Genomic DNA, 13,421 nt, shown 5'->3' on the forward strand with positions numbered 1-13,421 from the left:
TGGAGTTCACAGAAGAGGGCAAGTCAGAAATGCAAGATTCCAACCCAAAGGAGCTTTGGAAAGTTCATGACACAACAGCTTAGGAGAACTTCTGTCCTCCTGCTGCAAATCTTGTTTTCAGCTGCTTCTCTTCCAAGCCCTGATCCACACCATATCAATTGGCACAGCCATTCCCTCCTGTAAAAACAAGCAGGACACGGCTAATAATGGATGAAAATCCTCAAGGGTTGAACAGTGCCTTTCCCACAGGTATTTCCAGGGTGCCAAAGTGAAGTGTGTGCCATCTCAGCTCATCATAGGTTCTACTGGGACACATCTGCCTGTTCCTAAATTGCTGCTTCTTCCCCAAAGAGTCCCATGGATTCTTGTTTTGATTATGAGCTCAGCCTCGCACCCCTCTGCACCAGCAGCTCCTACCAAAAACACTTACTGAGGCAGAGAAATAATAACCTGTGCTTTACAAGCACAAGGAATCCACAGAGCTCCAAGGGCAGAGAAAAAGCTACTAAATATATATTCACTTTTTAGCAATGAGTCCACATAATTATGTGAAAATCCAGGTCCAGCGCTCCTCTCCAACTCCTCCCCTCCAAAGCCTCATGAAAGGCTACTTTCACTGAGTGAAGTTCAAATTACTCTCTAAAATACAATTTCCTCGTGGTCTTCCAAAAGGTACAGTGCAATCCCTCTCTGCAGTGATTTACTAACCTGCCTCAGCGAGGATAAGGAGTCCTCAGCACAGCTGAACTGAGGGATGCTCCTTCCTGTGTACAACCAGCAGGGGAAAGCACCACTGAGTGGGAGTGGGAGTGGGAGTGGGAGTGGGAGTGGGAGTGGGAGTGGGAGCTGTGCTCGTCACAGGCACACAAATCATTCCTTCAGATTTCTCTGGGAAGCACAGCAAATGCAACTGAGGTGATTTGCAGCATTCATTTAGGTGAGCAGGCATGGGATGTGATTTGTAGTTCTTCCCCAAGCCTAGAAAAGGAGCTGCTGGGCTGGGGAGTTGATATCCATCAGGAGTTTCTGTTTGTGTGGGGAATTCCTGCTCCTCACATCACACAACAGGGAGAGGAAAATGAGCTGCACCTGTTCCAGCACGAGCTGTCACTGCAGCTCTCTTCTGGTTTTTAAAACATGAACGAAAAGAAAACTTGGGAGTTACTTAATGTTCTTGAAGCCACCTCTCCTGCTCAGGTTTATGTGTGTGACCTTGCAGGAAGTGTCACCATAAGCTCTGGGTCACTGCATAACTCCTGACTTTCACACATTCCTCCCACAGATGAGCTACAGGAGCAAAGAACATTTATTTTTATGGATTCCTCAGGGCAGGATATCTCCTCAGGTCACAAACACAGCTTTGCTCATCTGCTCTGCACATCCTCTGGTGCTGCAAAATGGATCTTAAACGCCAGCACCAGCCATGAGCAGCAGGTTGTACAAATGAGTCAGATCCATGGAGGGGAGAGAATTTATTCCAAAAGAGGGTCAGGCATAGAAACAAAGAAAACACACCATGCAGAGTGAATAGCTCCTTCTTTCTAAAGTGAAGATCTAAACTATGAGACGAGAGACTTAGATTGGATATTAGGAAGAAATTCCTTCCTGTGAGGGTGGGCAGGCCCTGGCACAGGGTGCCCAGAGCAGCTGGGGCTGCCCCTGGATCCCTGGCAGTGCCCAAGGCCAGGCTGGACACTGGGGCTTGGAGCAGCCTGGGACAGTGGGAGGTGTCCCTGCCCATGGCAGGGGTGTCACTGGATGGGATTTAAAATCCCTTCCAATCCAAACCATTCTGGCATTTCTCCTGCAACGATCCCGTACTTTCACCTTGGTGTCTACCCAAAGTGTCTCTTCAGAGGGGTGCCTGTTTCTCACTTAGGAAGCAAGACATGAAGAAATAAATCCTAAATCTTTTGGAATGCTCACCTCATGCTTCAAAACACACATCAAAATGCAAGAGCAGATTTTAACCTGGAGATCCTTTTATGATCCCCAGTTCAAAAAGGAGCACAGATGAGGTGCTGTGCCCACCCCCATGTGCTGCAGGGGGATGTAGTGCTTTTATTCTCAGCTCTCTCTGTCACCACAGTGCTCTCAGTGGCAGAAAAGGAATGGAATAGAAACTTAAATAATCTGGACTGGACTATCCTCCTCACATTTTCTAGCTGTTGAAGTACCAGAGGATCTCCAGCACAGACCATCATTGCATTCCAACAGCACTGCTGGATCAAGACACTGGCCATGCTCAGCTCCAGGCCTGATCAGGCCCACATGATCCCCTTATTAAATGAAAAAGTCTAGATTTTGTAATTTTTAAATTTTTTTTTGCCTAACTATATCAAAACAATCCCATAAATACTTGGATTTGTTGAAGTTTGTATCTTAATATATTCTCTCAGAGGTAAGCAGTCACACACAAGGTTTATTTCTCTTCCAGCTGCTTTCAGGAGTAGAACACATTTAAAAGAAACAAGAACACAACAAACCACTGTCAGAAGGTTTTTCACTTAATTCATATGATAGATACTATTAAACTAAATTTCCAGGGGCTGACATGGTTCCTCTTAATAAATATCTCAAAATAAATGAGTTAAAGATACTTTTGTGCCAAATTCTGCATCCAGCTTTTTCTGCCTTGATGTGCATTATCCAGCATGGCTAACAGGCCATGACACATTTCACTTCTTGCCTTATTACATCATAGATTTAGGACAAGAATGAATGTGTTCTTCTAATCACTGCTTTTAGCAAGCTGACCTTTTGGAAGGACAATTTCCTGCCTCCAAACTATTTCTTATCCTAGCTCCAGGTCATGGAAAGCAGCAAATTCCTTTGTGTGGGTTGTAAAAAATTAGTGGAACAACCTGGAGGGATTTAGCAGATTAATTTCTGATTAGATGATGCAGTTCATCAAGGCACTTGATACCAACCTAGTCTCAAAATCCTGCATGCACCCTAAAAAGAGAAGGGTCAAGATCCTGAAGCAGGGATCTACTAAGAAAAAAAATCCTTTTTCTTAGTGGGATATCAGAAAGATGAAAATTTAATACATTTGAAGCGCTTTGCTTTGTGTTAACCAGAAAAAAAAGGGATTGACCTGTTGGACTGCACTGTCCTATCAAGAATCAACTGCTACCCTCAAACTGTGGGGTTTTAATTTACTTTGTCATAGATCTGCCCTGGAGACCCAGCAGGACCTAAGAGAAGCCTCTGCAGGTGTGATTTAGGCCTGTAGCACTCCAAAATTGTGCAGATGATCTGCTTTTGTCCAGGGAGAAATTTGAGAAGCTGCTTGAAATTTAAGTACAGAGTGCAGGCAACAGGGAGAGCGAGATCCAGGATGAAGTGCAGTAAAACATAAGAGGTTGTAGAGGAAGGAAAGTCATCAGAAAAAGGGGATTAAATAAAAAAATCCCAGCAATATGAGCAGCCTGGCATCCTAAGCAGGATGGGATGGTGTGGACAGAGCTGGGGAGAGCCTGCTGGCATGGCAGAGCCTGGCTGTATAACCTGGCAGTATTCCAGACCCATTTCCAAACACCCTAAAAATGTCAATTTCTGGATTATAGCAGCTCTCATAGCAAAAGTGAGGAGAAACCCACCCCAAGAGCCCAGTTACTCTGAGAAGGCAGCTCAGGCCTCACCCTTGGCTCTGCCACAGCCCAAAAGGATGCTCAAGAACACCAATAAGGCAGAGCCCAGCTGGCTCCTTGGCCATTTTGCCCTGGCAATGTGAGATCTGTTGGAAACAGTAGGGATAAATCCGTCAGGAGGAGGAGATGTGAGGTCTGGGGAAGCCTGGTGGAGGACCAAACAAGCCTTTACATGAGTTGAGCCTTTTTAGAACAGAATTTCATGATCTGAGTGAGGGCCTCAGTGGGAATAACAGATGAATGGATATCTTCAGTGGCAGAAACAGATAAACACAGCCCTGGTCTGCTGCAGCCACCCACGTGCCATCAGAGAAATCCCACTGGGGCTGCCAGCAGAATGCAAAACCACCCAAAACACAGCCTGCCAATCATGACTTCAAGGATGCTTTTGTGGCCAGATAGAGACCTTGCCAAGAATCCCAAGCACAGCAAGTGATGAGACACCCAAGAAAACACCAGTGAAGAACCTGCCAGCTCCACAGGGAGCTGGAGGTTAAGGATGCAAACACAGCTGAAGAGTGGGAATAAAATTCCTCTGCTGGGGGATTTTGGCATGGATCTCTGGAGCCCCAAGGACAGTGACAGCTCATGCCAGGCTATCTGCAGGGGATCTGAAAGGGATAATCATCAGACAACGAGGTGATTATACACACACCAGAAATATCTGCAAAAATGCTGGGGCAGTGTGAGAGAAGACAGGATTTATAAATGAGCTCTAAAACAGAATGTGCTGGAGAAATCAGGTTTAGAGCAGGAGAGAAGGCAAGATTTCTTCTCCTGCAATTTATTTCCATTAGACCCAAGGAAGCTGCAATCAGTAGCAAATTAAAATCTGAGAGAAAAGTGATTTTAATTGAAGGTAAAGAATTTTGGGTTGCAGTTTTAGGATTTTCATTTTTTCATGCCCAGAGAAGCTGTGGCTCCCCATCCCTGGAAATGCCCAAGGCCAGGCTGGACGGGGCTTGAAGCAACGTGGGATGGTGGAAGGAGTCCCTGCCCATGGCAGGGGGGGAGCAAGATGGTTTTTTAAGGTCCCTTCTAACCCAAAACATTCTATCATTCTAAGAGTCATTTTCCTGCTGTTTTCCCAGCTAACACACCATATTTAAAAGGGTTTTAAAGAGTCTACACACACACACACACACACATTTAGACTTGACCTATCCACAGCACCACTTTGTCTGCCCTGCAGAAACAGGAAGGCCTTGACCACAAGAAACCTTGTACACGTGCAGATTTTAAGATATTTGCCTGAGTCTGTAGGATCAGATCTTATCCTACTTTATCTGCCGCTCCACAAGGACAGCAGAGCTAACTGGGCCTGGTTGAGGCCAGCACCCCAGTCAGTTTTCCTCTTTGTCCATGAGGTACTTTAAGCAGAAATTTAAGCAGAGCAATACTGAAAAGTAGAAGGGCAACTGTAAAACCCCAAAAACTGGAAAGAAAACACACTGAAAGCAAACAACAAGGTTACTTTTAAGTTGTCTAGCCCACAACCTGACAACTTCTGTTTAATAATAGACCTGTCACTCAGGCAGAGCCACATTATTGCCACGTTTCAAACCCGCTTCTCAAGGCATGTCATAACTCCAACTTGTCCTAATCACTAAGCACGTGTTTCTGTAAAAATTAGGATGTCCTGCAGGGCTCTGGAATGCCCAGTGAGACCTGTGCCAGCCCAGCCAGGAGCACTTGTTGTCACTGGGAGCGTGGCCGGGTGTGGAAACGCGCGGCTGGAACTTTCAGCACCTCCGTGACCAAGAAAGCAGCACAGGCTCTGGCAGGGCTAGAGCTGTGCTTTGCTTCCACAGGAAAAAGTGGAATTGAGGGAGGGGATGCTCCCTGAGCACACTGGCTGTGGCTGGAAAAGAGCAAATTACGGACATGGTAGGGAAAGAAGAGGAGCAGGAAGATACAGGAAGGCAAATCCAAGGGCCGGCAACCACCACAGCTGCCCAACTTGGACATCTAAAGCCCCATAAAGACGCCTAAAAACACCACAGAGATGAGCAGCCAACACAAATTTTACACGGAGCTTAAACCATCAGTGTGAGTGTAACCTTAGAGCTTCAGCTGGGCTCTGAGGGAAGTCTGAGCCACAAGAAACCGGATTTCCACCCCCTCTTCCCATTCTGCTCACTCGTCTGTGTGCTAGCGCCAAGTCACCCACAGTGTGCCCTCTTGTTATTGTAGGGACAAACACTTTGAAGCATCTCACCTCAATTTTTCCTGACTGCAAGTGAACTTCCAAACCATGGAGGGACCTGGCCAGCCACAGTGGCTTCCACACTCAGAGAAGGGGCCTGTCCTCTCACCCAAACCAACCCTCCCTTGCCCCGTGAAAAGGGAGCAACCACAGGGCACCTATTTCTCCTCATCTGCCAGGGAATTTCTGCAGCCTTTACCCCAAACCCACTGAACTGGTGTAAATACAAGCGCTGACAAAGAGAAATCAAGATTCCACACAAAGGCAAAGCTGCAACTCCTGTTAATTCATTAAGATAAATTCCAGGTGCTTGATCAAATGCAACACCTTGTCCTTTCCCCCTTTGGGATTTCAATGTGCTAAAGAATCTCCCCGTCTTTTCTCTTAGCAAGTTCAGAGCCAAAGTCCCAGTGAAAGTTGCTGTCAATAAATTTTGGAGATAAGCAAATATTTACAAAGTTTCAAGTTACAATGGAAAAAAAAAAGGACTAAAAAAGACCAAATACACGAGTTTGTAGTAACACACAGGGACACACACACCCCCCTCAGTGCTGTTAAATGTTTTCATAGAGGAGAATCTCCTTTGTTCTCTCACATAAAATGTGCATTGTCAGATGCTTAAAGAAGGGGAGAGGACCTGGGCCCTCTGAGAATTCCGGAATAAACCCCAAACTTGCTGTAGGAAGAGACAATCGCTTCCCAGGCTGTTCCCCATCCATAACATGGACAGCACAGCGCTCCACAGCTGAATCACCGCTCCCCGCCTGGAGCTCACTTTGAATGAACACAGCGCCGGCGAGAAAACTTTTACCCAGCCAGGACGTTTTTACCATCACTATTTGGCTTTTCCGCGCAATTTTTCCCAGCTGGAAACAGAGCCCAAACTCCGACAAGAGTCCCCGATCCTTGAATTCAGCCCCGGGGGCTGTTTGTAGGGGATGCGTGGGAGGAGAATTTACCCCTCCTTCCCCCCGGGACCCTGCAGGGCACCCCCGAATACACACAAAGGGGGGGGTCCCCGGGATCAGCTCCACTCGCAGGGGATGGGACCGGCGGGATTGGGGTGCAGGGACGGGACCGGCAGGGCTGGGGGTGCAGGGACGAGAGTCCCGGGAAGGAACCAGCGGGTTTGGGGGTGCCGGAGGATGGGACCCCACGGGGCTGGGAGTGCCGGGGGGCCGCACAGCGGAGTTTTCCCGGGAAATCTCAGGGAAGCCGCGCAGAGGAGCGGGAATTCCGCAGCTCCGCGTGTGCCCGGCCGGGACCTCCCGCTCCATCCCCGCAGCGGGCGGGGGGAGCAGCGCTCTGAATCCATCTCCCTGCTCCTTGTCCGGCTAAAATGGAGCGCGGGGCTGGGGATCGTGTCGGGAAAAGCCCCGAGGGGCTGTGTGCGACTTACCGCGGGCGCGGGGCGATGCCGAGAGGAGCCAGCCCGGGCCGAGCAGCAGCAGCAGCAGCAGCAGCGCGGGGAGCCGGGCCGGGGGCAGCGCACGGGGGGAGCGCGGCTGCGCTGCCTGGAGGCGCTTTGACATCGCAGCCCAGACTGAGGGAGACAAACTTTCATCAGCTGGGGCTGGAGAGCAGCCCCATAATATACAGTTACCGAGAGGAGCGAGCTGGGACTCAGGATGTGAGAGATTTCCTGCATGCAGTTAACTCCAAAACCCCTCCTGCTCCTGCCTCAGCTGCTGATGAGCTGGGCTCGGCTGCTCAGGGGGAAAAAAAAAAAAAAAAAGGAGTTGGTTTTTTTTTCTTTCCTCTTTTATTTTTTCCCCCCTTTATTTTAAATAGGTTTGTGTCGGTTATTTCATTTTTTTGTTGTTGATTTGGCAAGGACCGAACTTAAGCCATCGCCCGCGGAACATCTGAGCCCCGCGGCCGCCCCTCCGCAGGGTCCCAGCCCCGGGGGGCTTCGGGGTCCCCCCTCCCATCCCTGCTCCCGAAGTTTTCCCATTTTTTTTTTTTACTCCACACACAAGCCTGGCTGCCGCCTCTGGAAAGTCATCTGTGTACGTTAGAGCTCAGGGGTTATTTATTGGTTTCATAATTATTTCAGAGTTGTTTCTGGTGGTGTTTCTTATTTTATATTGTGGGGGTTTTAAAAGAAGGAGAGGGGAAAAAAAAAAAAAAAAAAAAGAAAACAAACAACAAAACACACCCACAGAGTTGCCAGATGCATTTTTTAAAATCTCCCTCATTCAAATATTATTACTGACTGTCTGGGAGAATAACCAAATACAGATTACCTACTCCTTAATGTACCACCAAAACACATGTAATGCCCACATGTTGCTGTGGAGCAGCAGAAAAAAAAGAGTCTAATCCTGAAGATCCTTACAGACATTTATTGTGTGGTTTTTAGCTTTAATTTATTAAGATTCTTCCCAAATCTCAGAGTTTGGATATGGATACTGAATTCTGCAGCTTGGCTCCGTGTTCATTGTGCATGAAACAGTTGGCAGAAGTGTTCTGAGATGTGTCTGTAGGCCAGCAGGCATAAGAGCCATGCAATCCCATTTAGAAATGGGGTTTGGAAGCACAGATTTGGGGCTGTTCTGTAGCAGAGGCTGGTGATTATTCCAAGTGATCCAGACTATGCTTTGCACCAGCTCTGGGGATAACTGAGCCAGAAATTCCAGGGGTACAACCTCTGTAGTTCCCAAACTGGAGCCTGGCACAGTTCCCTGGCAGCATCACTGAGGCATCCAGGGATAACTGGTAATCCCAGCACAAATAAACCTGGAAAAGGGCTGGGATCATGAAGAATGTGAAGAAAGGGCTCTCAACTGCTGCTCTTCACCCTTAAAAACCACCTTTCACCTCCTACCCCTCTGCCCAAAACCAGACCCACGGACTTGCCCCCAGCTGCTCTGAAATTTGCATTCTGTCTGCACTTACACCTCGAGTCTCACCTCACATTGTCCTCACCATGTTTATTCCCTCTCCTCGGGATTAGCCTGTGTGTAACTTTAAATAGCCAAATGCTAACTTTTCCCTACTCAGCCATTATCAATTACAATTTAACAGCTACACTCAGCAACATTTCATCCCTCAGATATAAACTAATGAACTCTATCAACTCTCTCATTAAGGACATATGTGCTCCACACAGAACATTGGTTAAAAACATTAAAATTCAAACAGAAAACTCCTTTGTGGAAGGCCACCATAAAAGCCATGTAGACATCTTTAGTGTCTTCGAAGGTATTTTTCCCATTAAAAAGAAAAAAAGTCAGTCAAAGGGAGCTAAAGACTTCTAAATAGGGTTTTGGTAATCCCACAAGGCTTTTCTTTTCAGTGGTAGTGCTTTTATCTGAGAAACAATATTTGCTGGCAGAGAATGTGGAGCCAGTTATATCTTGGTCATTCATTAGCATGAATGAAGTAGATATTATCAAAGTTTCTCCTCTTCCCCCCAAAACTTTACCAGAAAAGAATTGTTGCCTTTTACCACTCTAATTTTATGGGCTTGAAATTGATAAATGGATAATTTAACACCAAAGAGCCCCAACTATTTTATTAATAACATCCATGTAGGAATGCTACTGAATTACAGCTACCTCTGGAGAACAACAGCACAATTTTATCTCAGTTTCAAAATTCTCTTGGGAAAAAAAGACCCTCCAGGCACAGGGCAGGTAATGGGAAGTGCCTCTGCTTCACTGGGGTGTGCAGGGGAGAGGCCAGGCCTGGCCTTTGAATTTCTCATGTCAAAGTGCCTCCCACAATTAGTTTTACAAGGTTTGGTTTATCCACTTCAGAAGAACAAGGCCGAGTTTCCCTGCAGGAAATGAAAATTGCATCCCAGTTGTGTGGCTGCTTCAAAGGGGGCCACAGCCCCAATTATCCAGGTTATTCCCATGGGCTGTGGCTTTCCATCCATCCATCCATCCATCCATCCATCCATCCATCCATCCATCCATCCATCCATCCATCCATCCATCCCTTCATCCCTCCATCCCTCCATCCATCCATCCATCCCTCCATCCATCCATCCATCCATCCATCCATCCATCCATCCATCCATCCATCCATCCATCCATCCATCCATCCATCCATCCATCCCTTCATCCCTCCATCCATCCATCCATCCATCCATCCATCCATCCATCCATCCATCCATCCATCCATCCATCCATCCATCCATCCATCCATCCATCCATCCCTCCCTCTATCCCTTCATCCATCCCTTCATCCATCCCTTCATCCATCCATCCATCCCTCCATCTCTCCATCCATCCCTGTTCTTTAGCACTCTCAGGGGAAGAGGAATGGAGGGGGGTGTGTGGATGTGTCTCACTGCTTTTGGGGTTGTTTTTACCTTTTTATTTTTTGCTGCTCCTTCTTCATGCTTCCCCCCTTTCATTTTTATCCTCCTTATCTTCCTTACCTTATATAATTCGTTTTTCTTCACTTCAGCCCCAAGAAACTTTTCCTTCCAAAGCATCCCCTCCACTCTGTGCTAGTTCAGGGCTATCCTGCAATAGCAACAGCATAAGAACGGCTAAATCCTCTTTTTACTCCTCATTTTTACCTCCTTGGGCAAGGGGAGCCTGACGCAGCACCCTTTTATCTCTGTTACTACAGACAGAGCCTGGCACATGCTGGGTGCTTGGTTTGCTTTTGGCTTTGAGCCTCTGCAGGAAAAGCGAGCCAGGCACTACCCACAAGCTGGAGAGAACAAATCCTGCTGCTGGAGCCCCGCTGTGCTTTGAGGTGTGTGCATGAATATCTCGCCCTGGGGCTCCGGGTCACCTGTGGCCGGAGGAATATCCAAGGAATGAAGCGACAAGGATCTCCCAGATCCTATCAGGAGCCCTCTTCAGGCGCACCTCCGGACTGCGCGGCCCTCGCTTCCCCCGGGAGTGGTTCGGAAACACTTGAACACGCATTTTTCAGCCGGAGAATGGGAGAATTGGAGATGCTGCCAGGGTGCACAGAAATGTGCCCTGCATTCATCGCTGGCTGTTGTCATTCCCGAAGCAGAACCCTTCTCCCTCCCCAGCTCTCCCACCTGCCCCCGCCTTGTCCCTGTGTCACTGCCACAGGTCACAGCGCAGCAGCTCAGCTCTTGCTTTGCATTTAGGTGTGGAAATAATTCCATGTAAAGGGCACTCGCGATTTGGAAGGATGAATATTTGACCGTGTGACAACACAGGCGGCCGGCCGGGCGTGTGCTTATCAAATTAGCGATTCATGCAGGAGCTTTGGTTCACATGGAGCTGGAAAGGTCAGTCCAGAAGAGAGCAGTAAGGAAGGGAGCAGTGTGGAATAACTTACCTGGGAATGAGCTCAACACACACACACACCAGCAAGGAGGAGGATGCGCTGAGGGAAATGTGAATTTCCATTAGTTCCCCTTGGTTAAAGGAGTTTTGAGAAGGAATTAGTGACTGATGGAGACAACAGGGAAAACATAAGGAGTGGAGAGGCAATGGATTAAGTGTAAATAAATCCTCCGGACGGATACTGTAATGCTTTGGTGGCATTAGCTCCAAGGCGAGGTAACAAATTTATACTAATTGTCAGATGGGTTATGGTATGCTATGGGGTGTGGAGTATGAGAAAAGGAGGAAAAGGAAAAAAGGGAGGAAAAGGAAAAAAAAAGGGAGGAAAAGGAAAGCTGTCTGCTGCCCTGCTCTGCCAGAGCAGGATTTGCATCCCTTGTGTTACAGCTGGAGTTAAATGAAGAGAGGATAAGCCACCTCAGAGAGCTGAACTATTTCAGGATAAGAGGTTCTGCTGGGCAGAAAGCACCTCTGTAACACTGCTCTCACATCTTCCCAGATCAGCTGTGATCCCCTCTTGGCTATCCAGGAAACCTCACTGTAATCACAGCATTGAGTATTATCCAGATTTTTTTTTTTATTCCCCTATGTGCCAAAATGCATGAGGACTTGTCTGGGCTTAGCTACAGGGATCTCCAGTTTTGGGGCCTCCAGGCTAAAGTTTTTCCTTCTTAGAGTAAACAAAACAAAACAAAAAAGCTCTTCCCTTTGAAATCTGTGTGTCCCCCCAGCCAGCTGCTGAGACTTTGTGTCTCCAGTCCTCCCTCACTTCATTAACTCTCTGCACAATCAAGATCCTGCTGAATTGTGACTGCAGTGGCAGATTACAGTCCTCTATAATTAACAGGCATAGATAGAGTACGATTCAGCCTGACCTTTAGCCACAGAGCACTGCTCTGCTCTGCAGACCTCTGTCCCAGTGTTCAGACATGGAAGAGCATCCACCAGGGCTGAGCACTGAAAGCAAACCCTGGCTGTAAATCCTGTTGCTGCACATACTTGAGATGGACTCTATGGATTTCCCACTCTCCAAGGGCAGCCTTCCACCCTCTGTGCATGCCTTGAGGAGCTGCTGAGCTGCCCTGAGCAGCACAGTGAGTCTGCACCAGGCTGTGAAGCCCAGGAAATGCAATGTGAGATCAGCAATCTCACTGTTCTGTTATCAATAAATACATCCTTACCTTCCTCTCCTTTGGTTATGATGTTCTCTTTGTGTCCTAAAGGTCCCATAATACTGGATTCATCTGGAATTTCTGTCCCAGAGCTGTGTTGGCCAATGCAGCTGGGAACAGCAGGAGGGGGCAGAGCAGTCGGTGCCTGGCTCCAGCCAGAACTGGTTCCTCCACTGGCCATGAGGCCCTGGTCCATTTGTTCATCCAAAATAAAGGGCTCCCAGTGCCCAGCTGGGATCCAACATGGCTCAGTGACAGGGACAGACTTCTCCTGTGGCTCTTCCATCCCTGGCAGTGTCCAAGGCCAGGTTGGATGGGGCTTGGAGCACCTGGGATAGTGGAAGGTGTCCCTGCCCGTGCCAGGGGGTGGCACTGGATGGGCTTTAATGTCTCTTCCAACCCAAACCATTCCATGATTCTCTGCCTTTTGAGAACCAAGGACTGACTCAAGTTTCTCCCTTGCTGCACAGTGAAAAGGACACACTTAGGAAGGTGGGATTTTGTGGAGCTATTTGGAGTAACATGGTCCTTTGCATTTGTAGAGAGCCTTGAACTGCTATGGCAAATCAACAGGATAGAACATGGAATTAAACACTGAAACGGAAATGTTTCTGGATTTGTTTTTTAATAAAGAAAAAAACTAAACCAACTCCTACCTTGTCTGAGTGACAAAGCACTTTAACGTTAAATTCAAGCACAAACAAAACTGACGAAGCCATTCTGGATTTCTTTATACATTTAATAAATGACATGTGGGATTTTTAGTCTGTCTCAGGGATAAACCACAATCAGAGAGAGCAAACCCCTTCCATTCATCTGTGTTTGGAGAGCACTCCCTGCCAGCATCGTTTGTACCTGGAAGAAGGACAGCAGGGCTGATGCTGAGTGCCACGGGCTCATCACATTCCTGTTCTCCTGTTTTCCCTGCCCAGTTTATCCTGCTGCTCCACGGGCAATATAATTTTGGAAAGCAGCTTCTTTCCTCTAGCAAGGCAGGGGAGAAAGCTCTGCCTTAATGGTGATTAAACTCCATGCACTTCTTTAGAGGGAACTGCACAGAGCCCGTTGCAGGCGGCTGTCACGGGGCCAGGGGTGAAAAAGC

General features: G+C 47.7%; 1 protein-coding gene across 2 annotated transcripts in view; it reads right to left on the minus strand.

The window, feature by feature from the left end:
- Window positions 1-8,783, minus strand: part of ADAM12 (ADAM metallopeptidase domain 12) — a 185,940-nt gene extending 177,157 nt beyond the window's left edge. For both annotated transcript variants that reach the window (XM_069020257.1, XM_069020256.1), the window contains exons 1-2: window positions 8,772-8,783; window positions 7,259-7,565 (exon numbers count right to left, since the gene is read on the minus strand). In XM_069020257.1, the coding sequence (XP_068876358.1) occupies window positions 7,259-7,391 (133 nt within the window). In that variant the 5' untranslated portion in view covers window positions 7,392-7,565; window positions 8,772-8,783. The remainder of the gene's footprint in view (window positions 1-7,258; window positions 7,566-8,771) is intronic.
- Between the last annotated feature and the right edge of the window lie 4,638 nt (window positions 8,784-13,421).

This window comes from Aphelocoma coerulescens, chromosome 6, assembly GCF_041296385.1.
Source record: "Aphelocoma coerulescens isolate FSJ_1873_10779 chromosome 6, UR_Acoe_1.0, whole genome shotgun sequence".
NCBI lineage: Eukaryota > Metazoa > Chordata > Aves > Passeriformes > Corvidae > Aphelocoma > Aphelocoma coerulescens.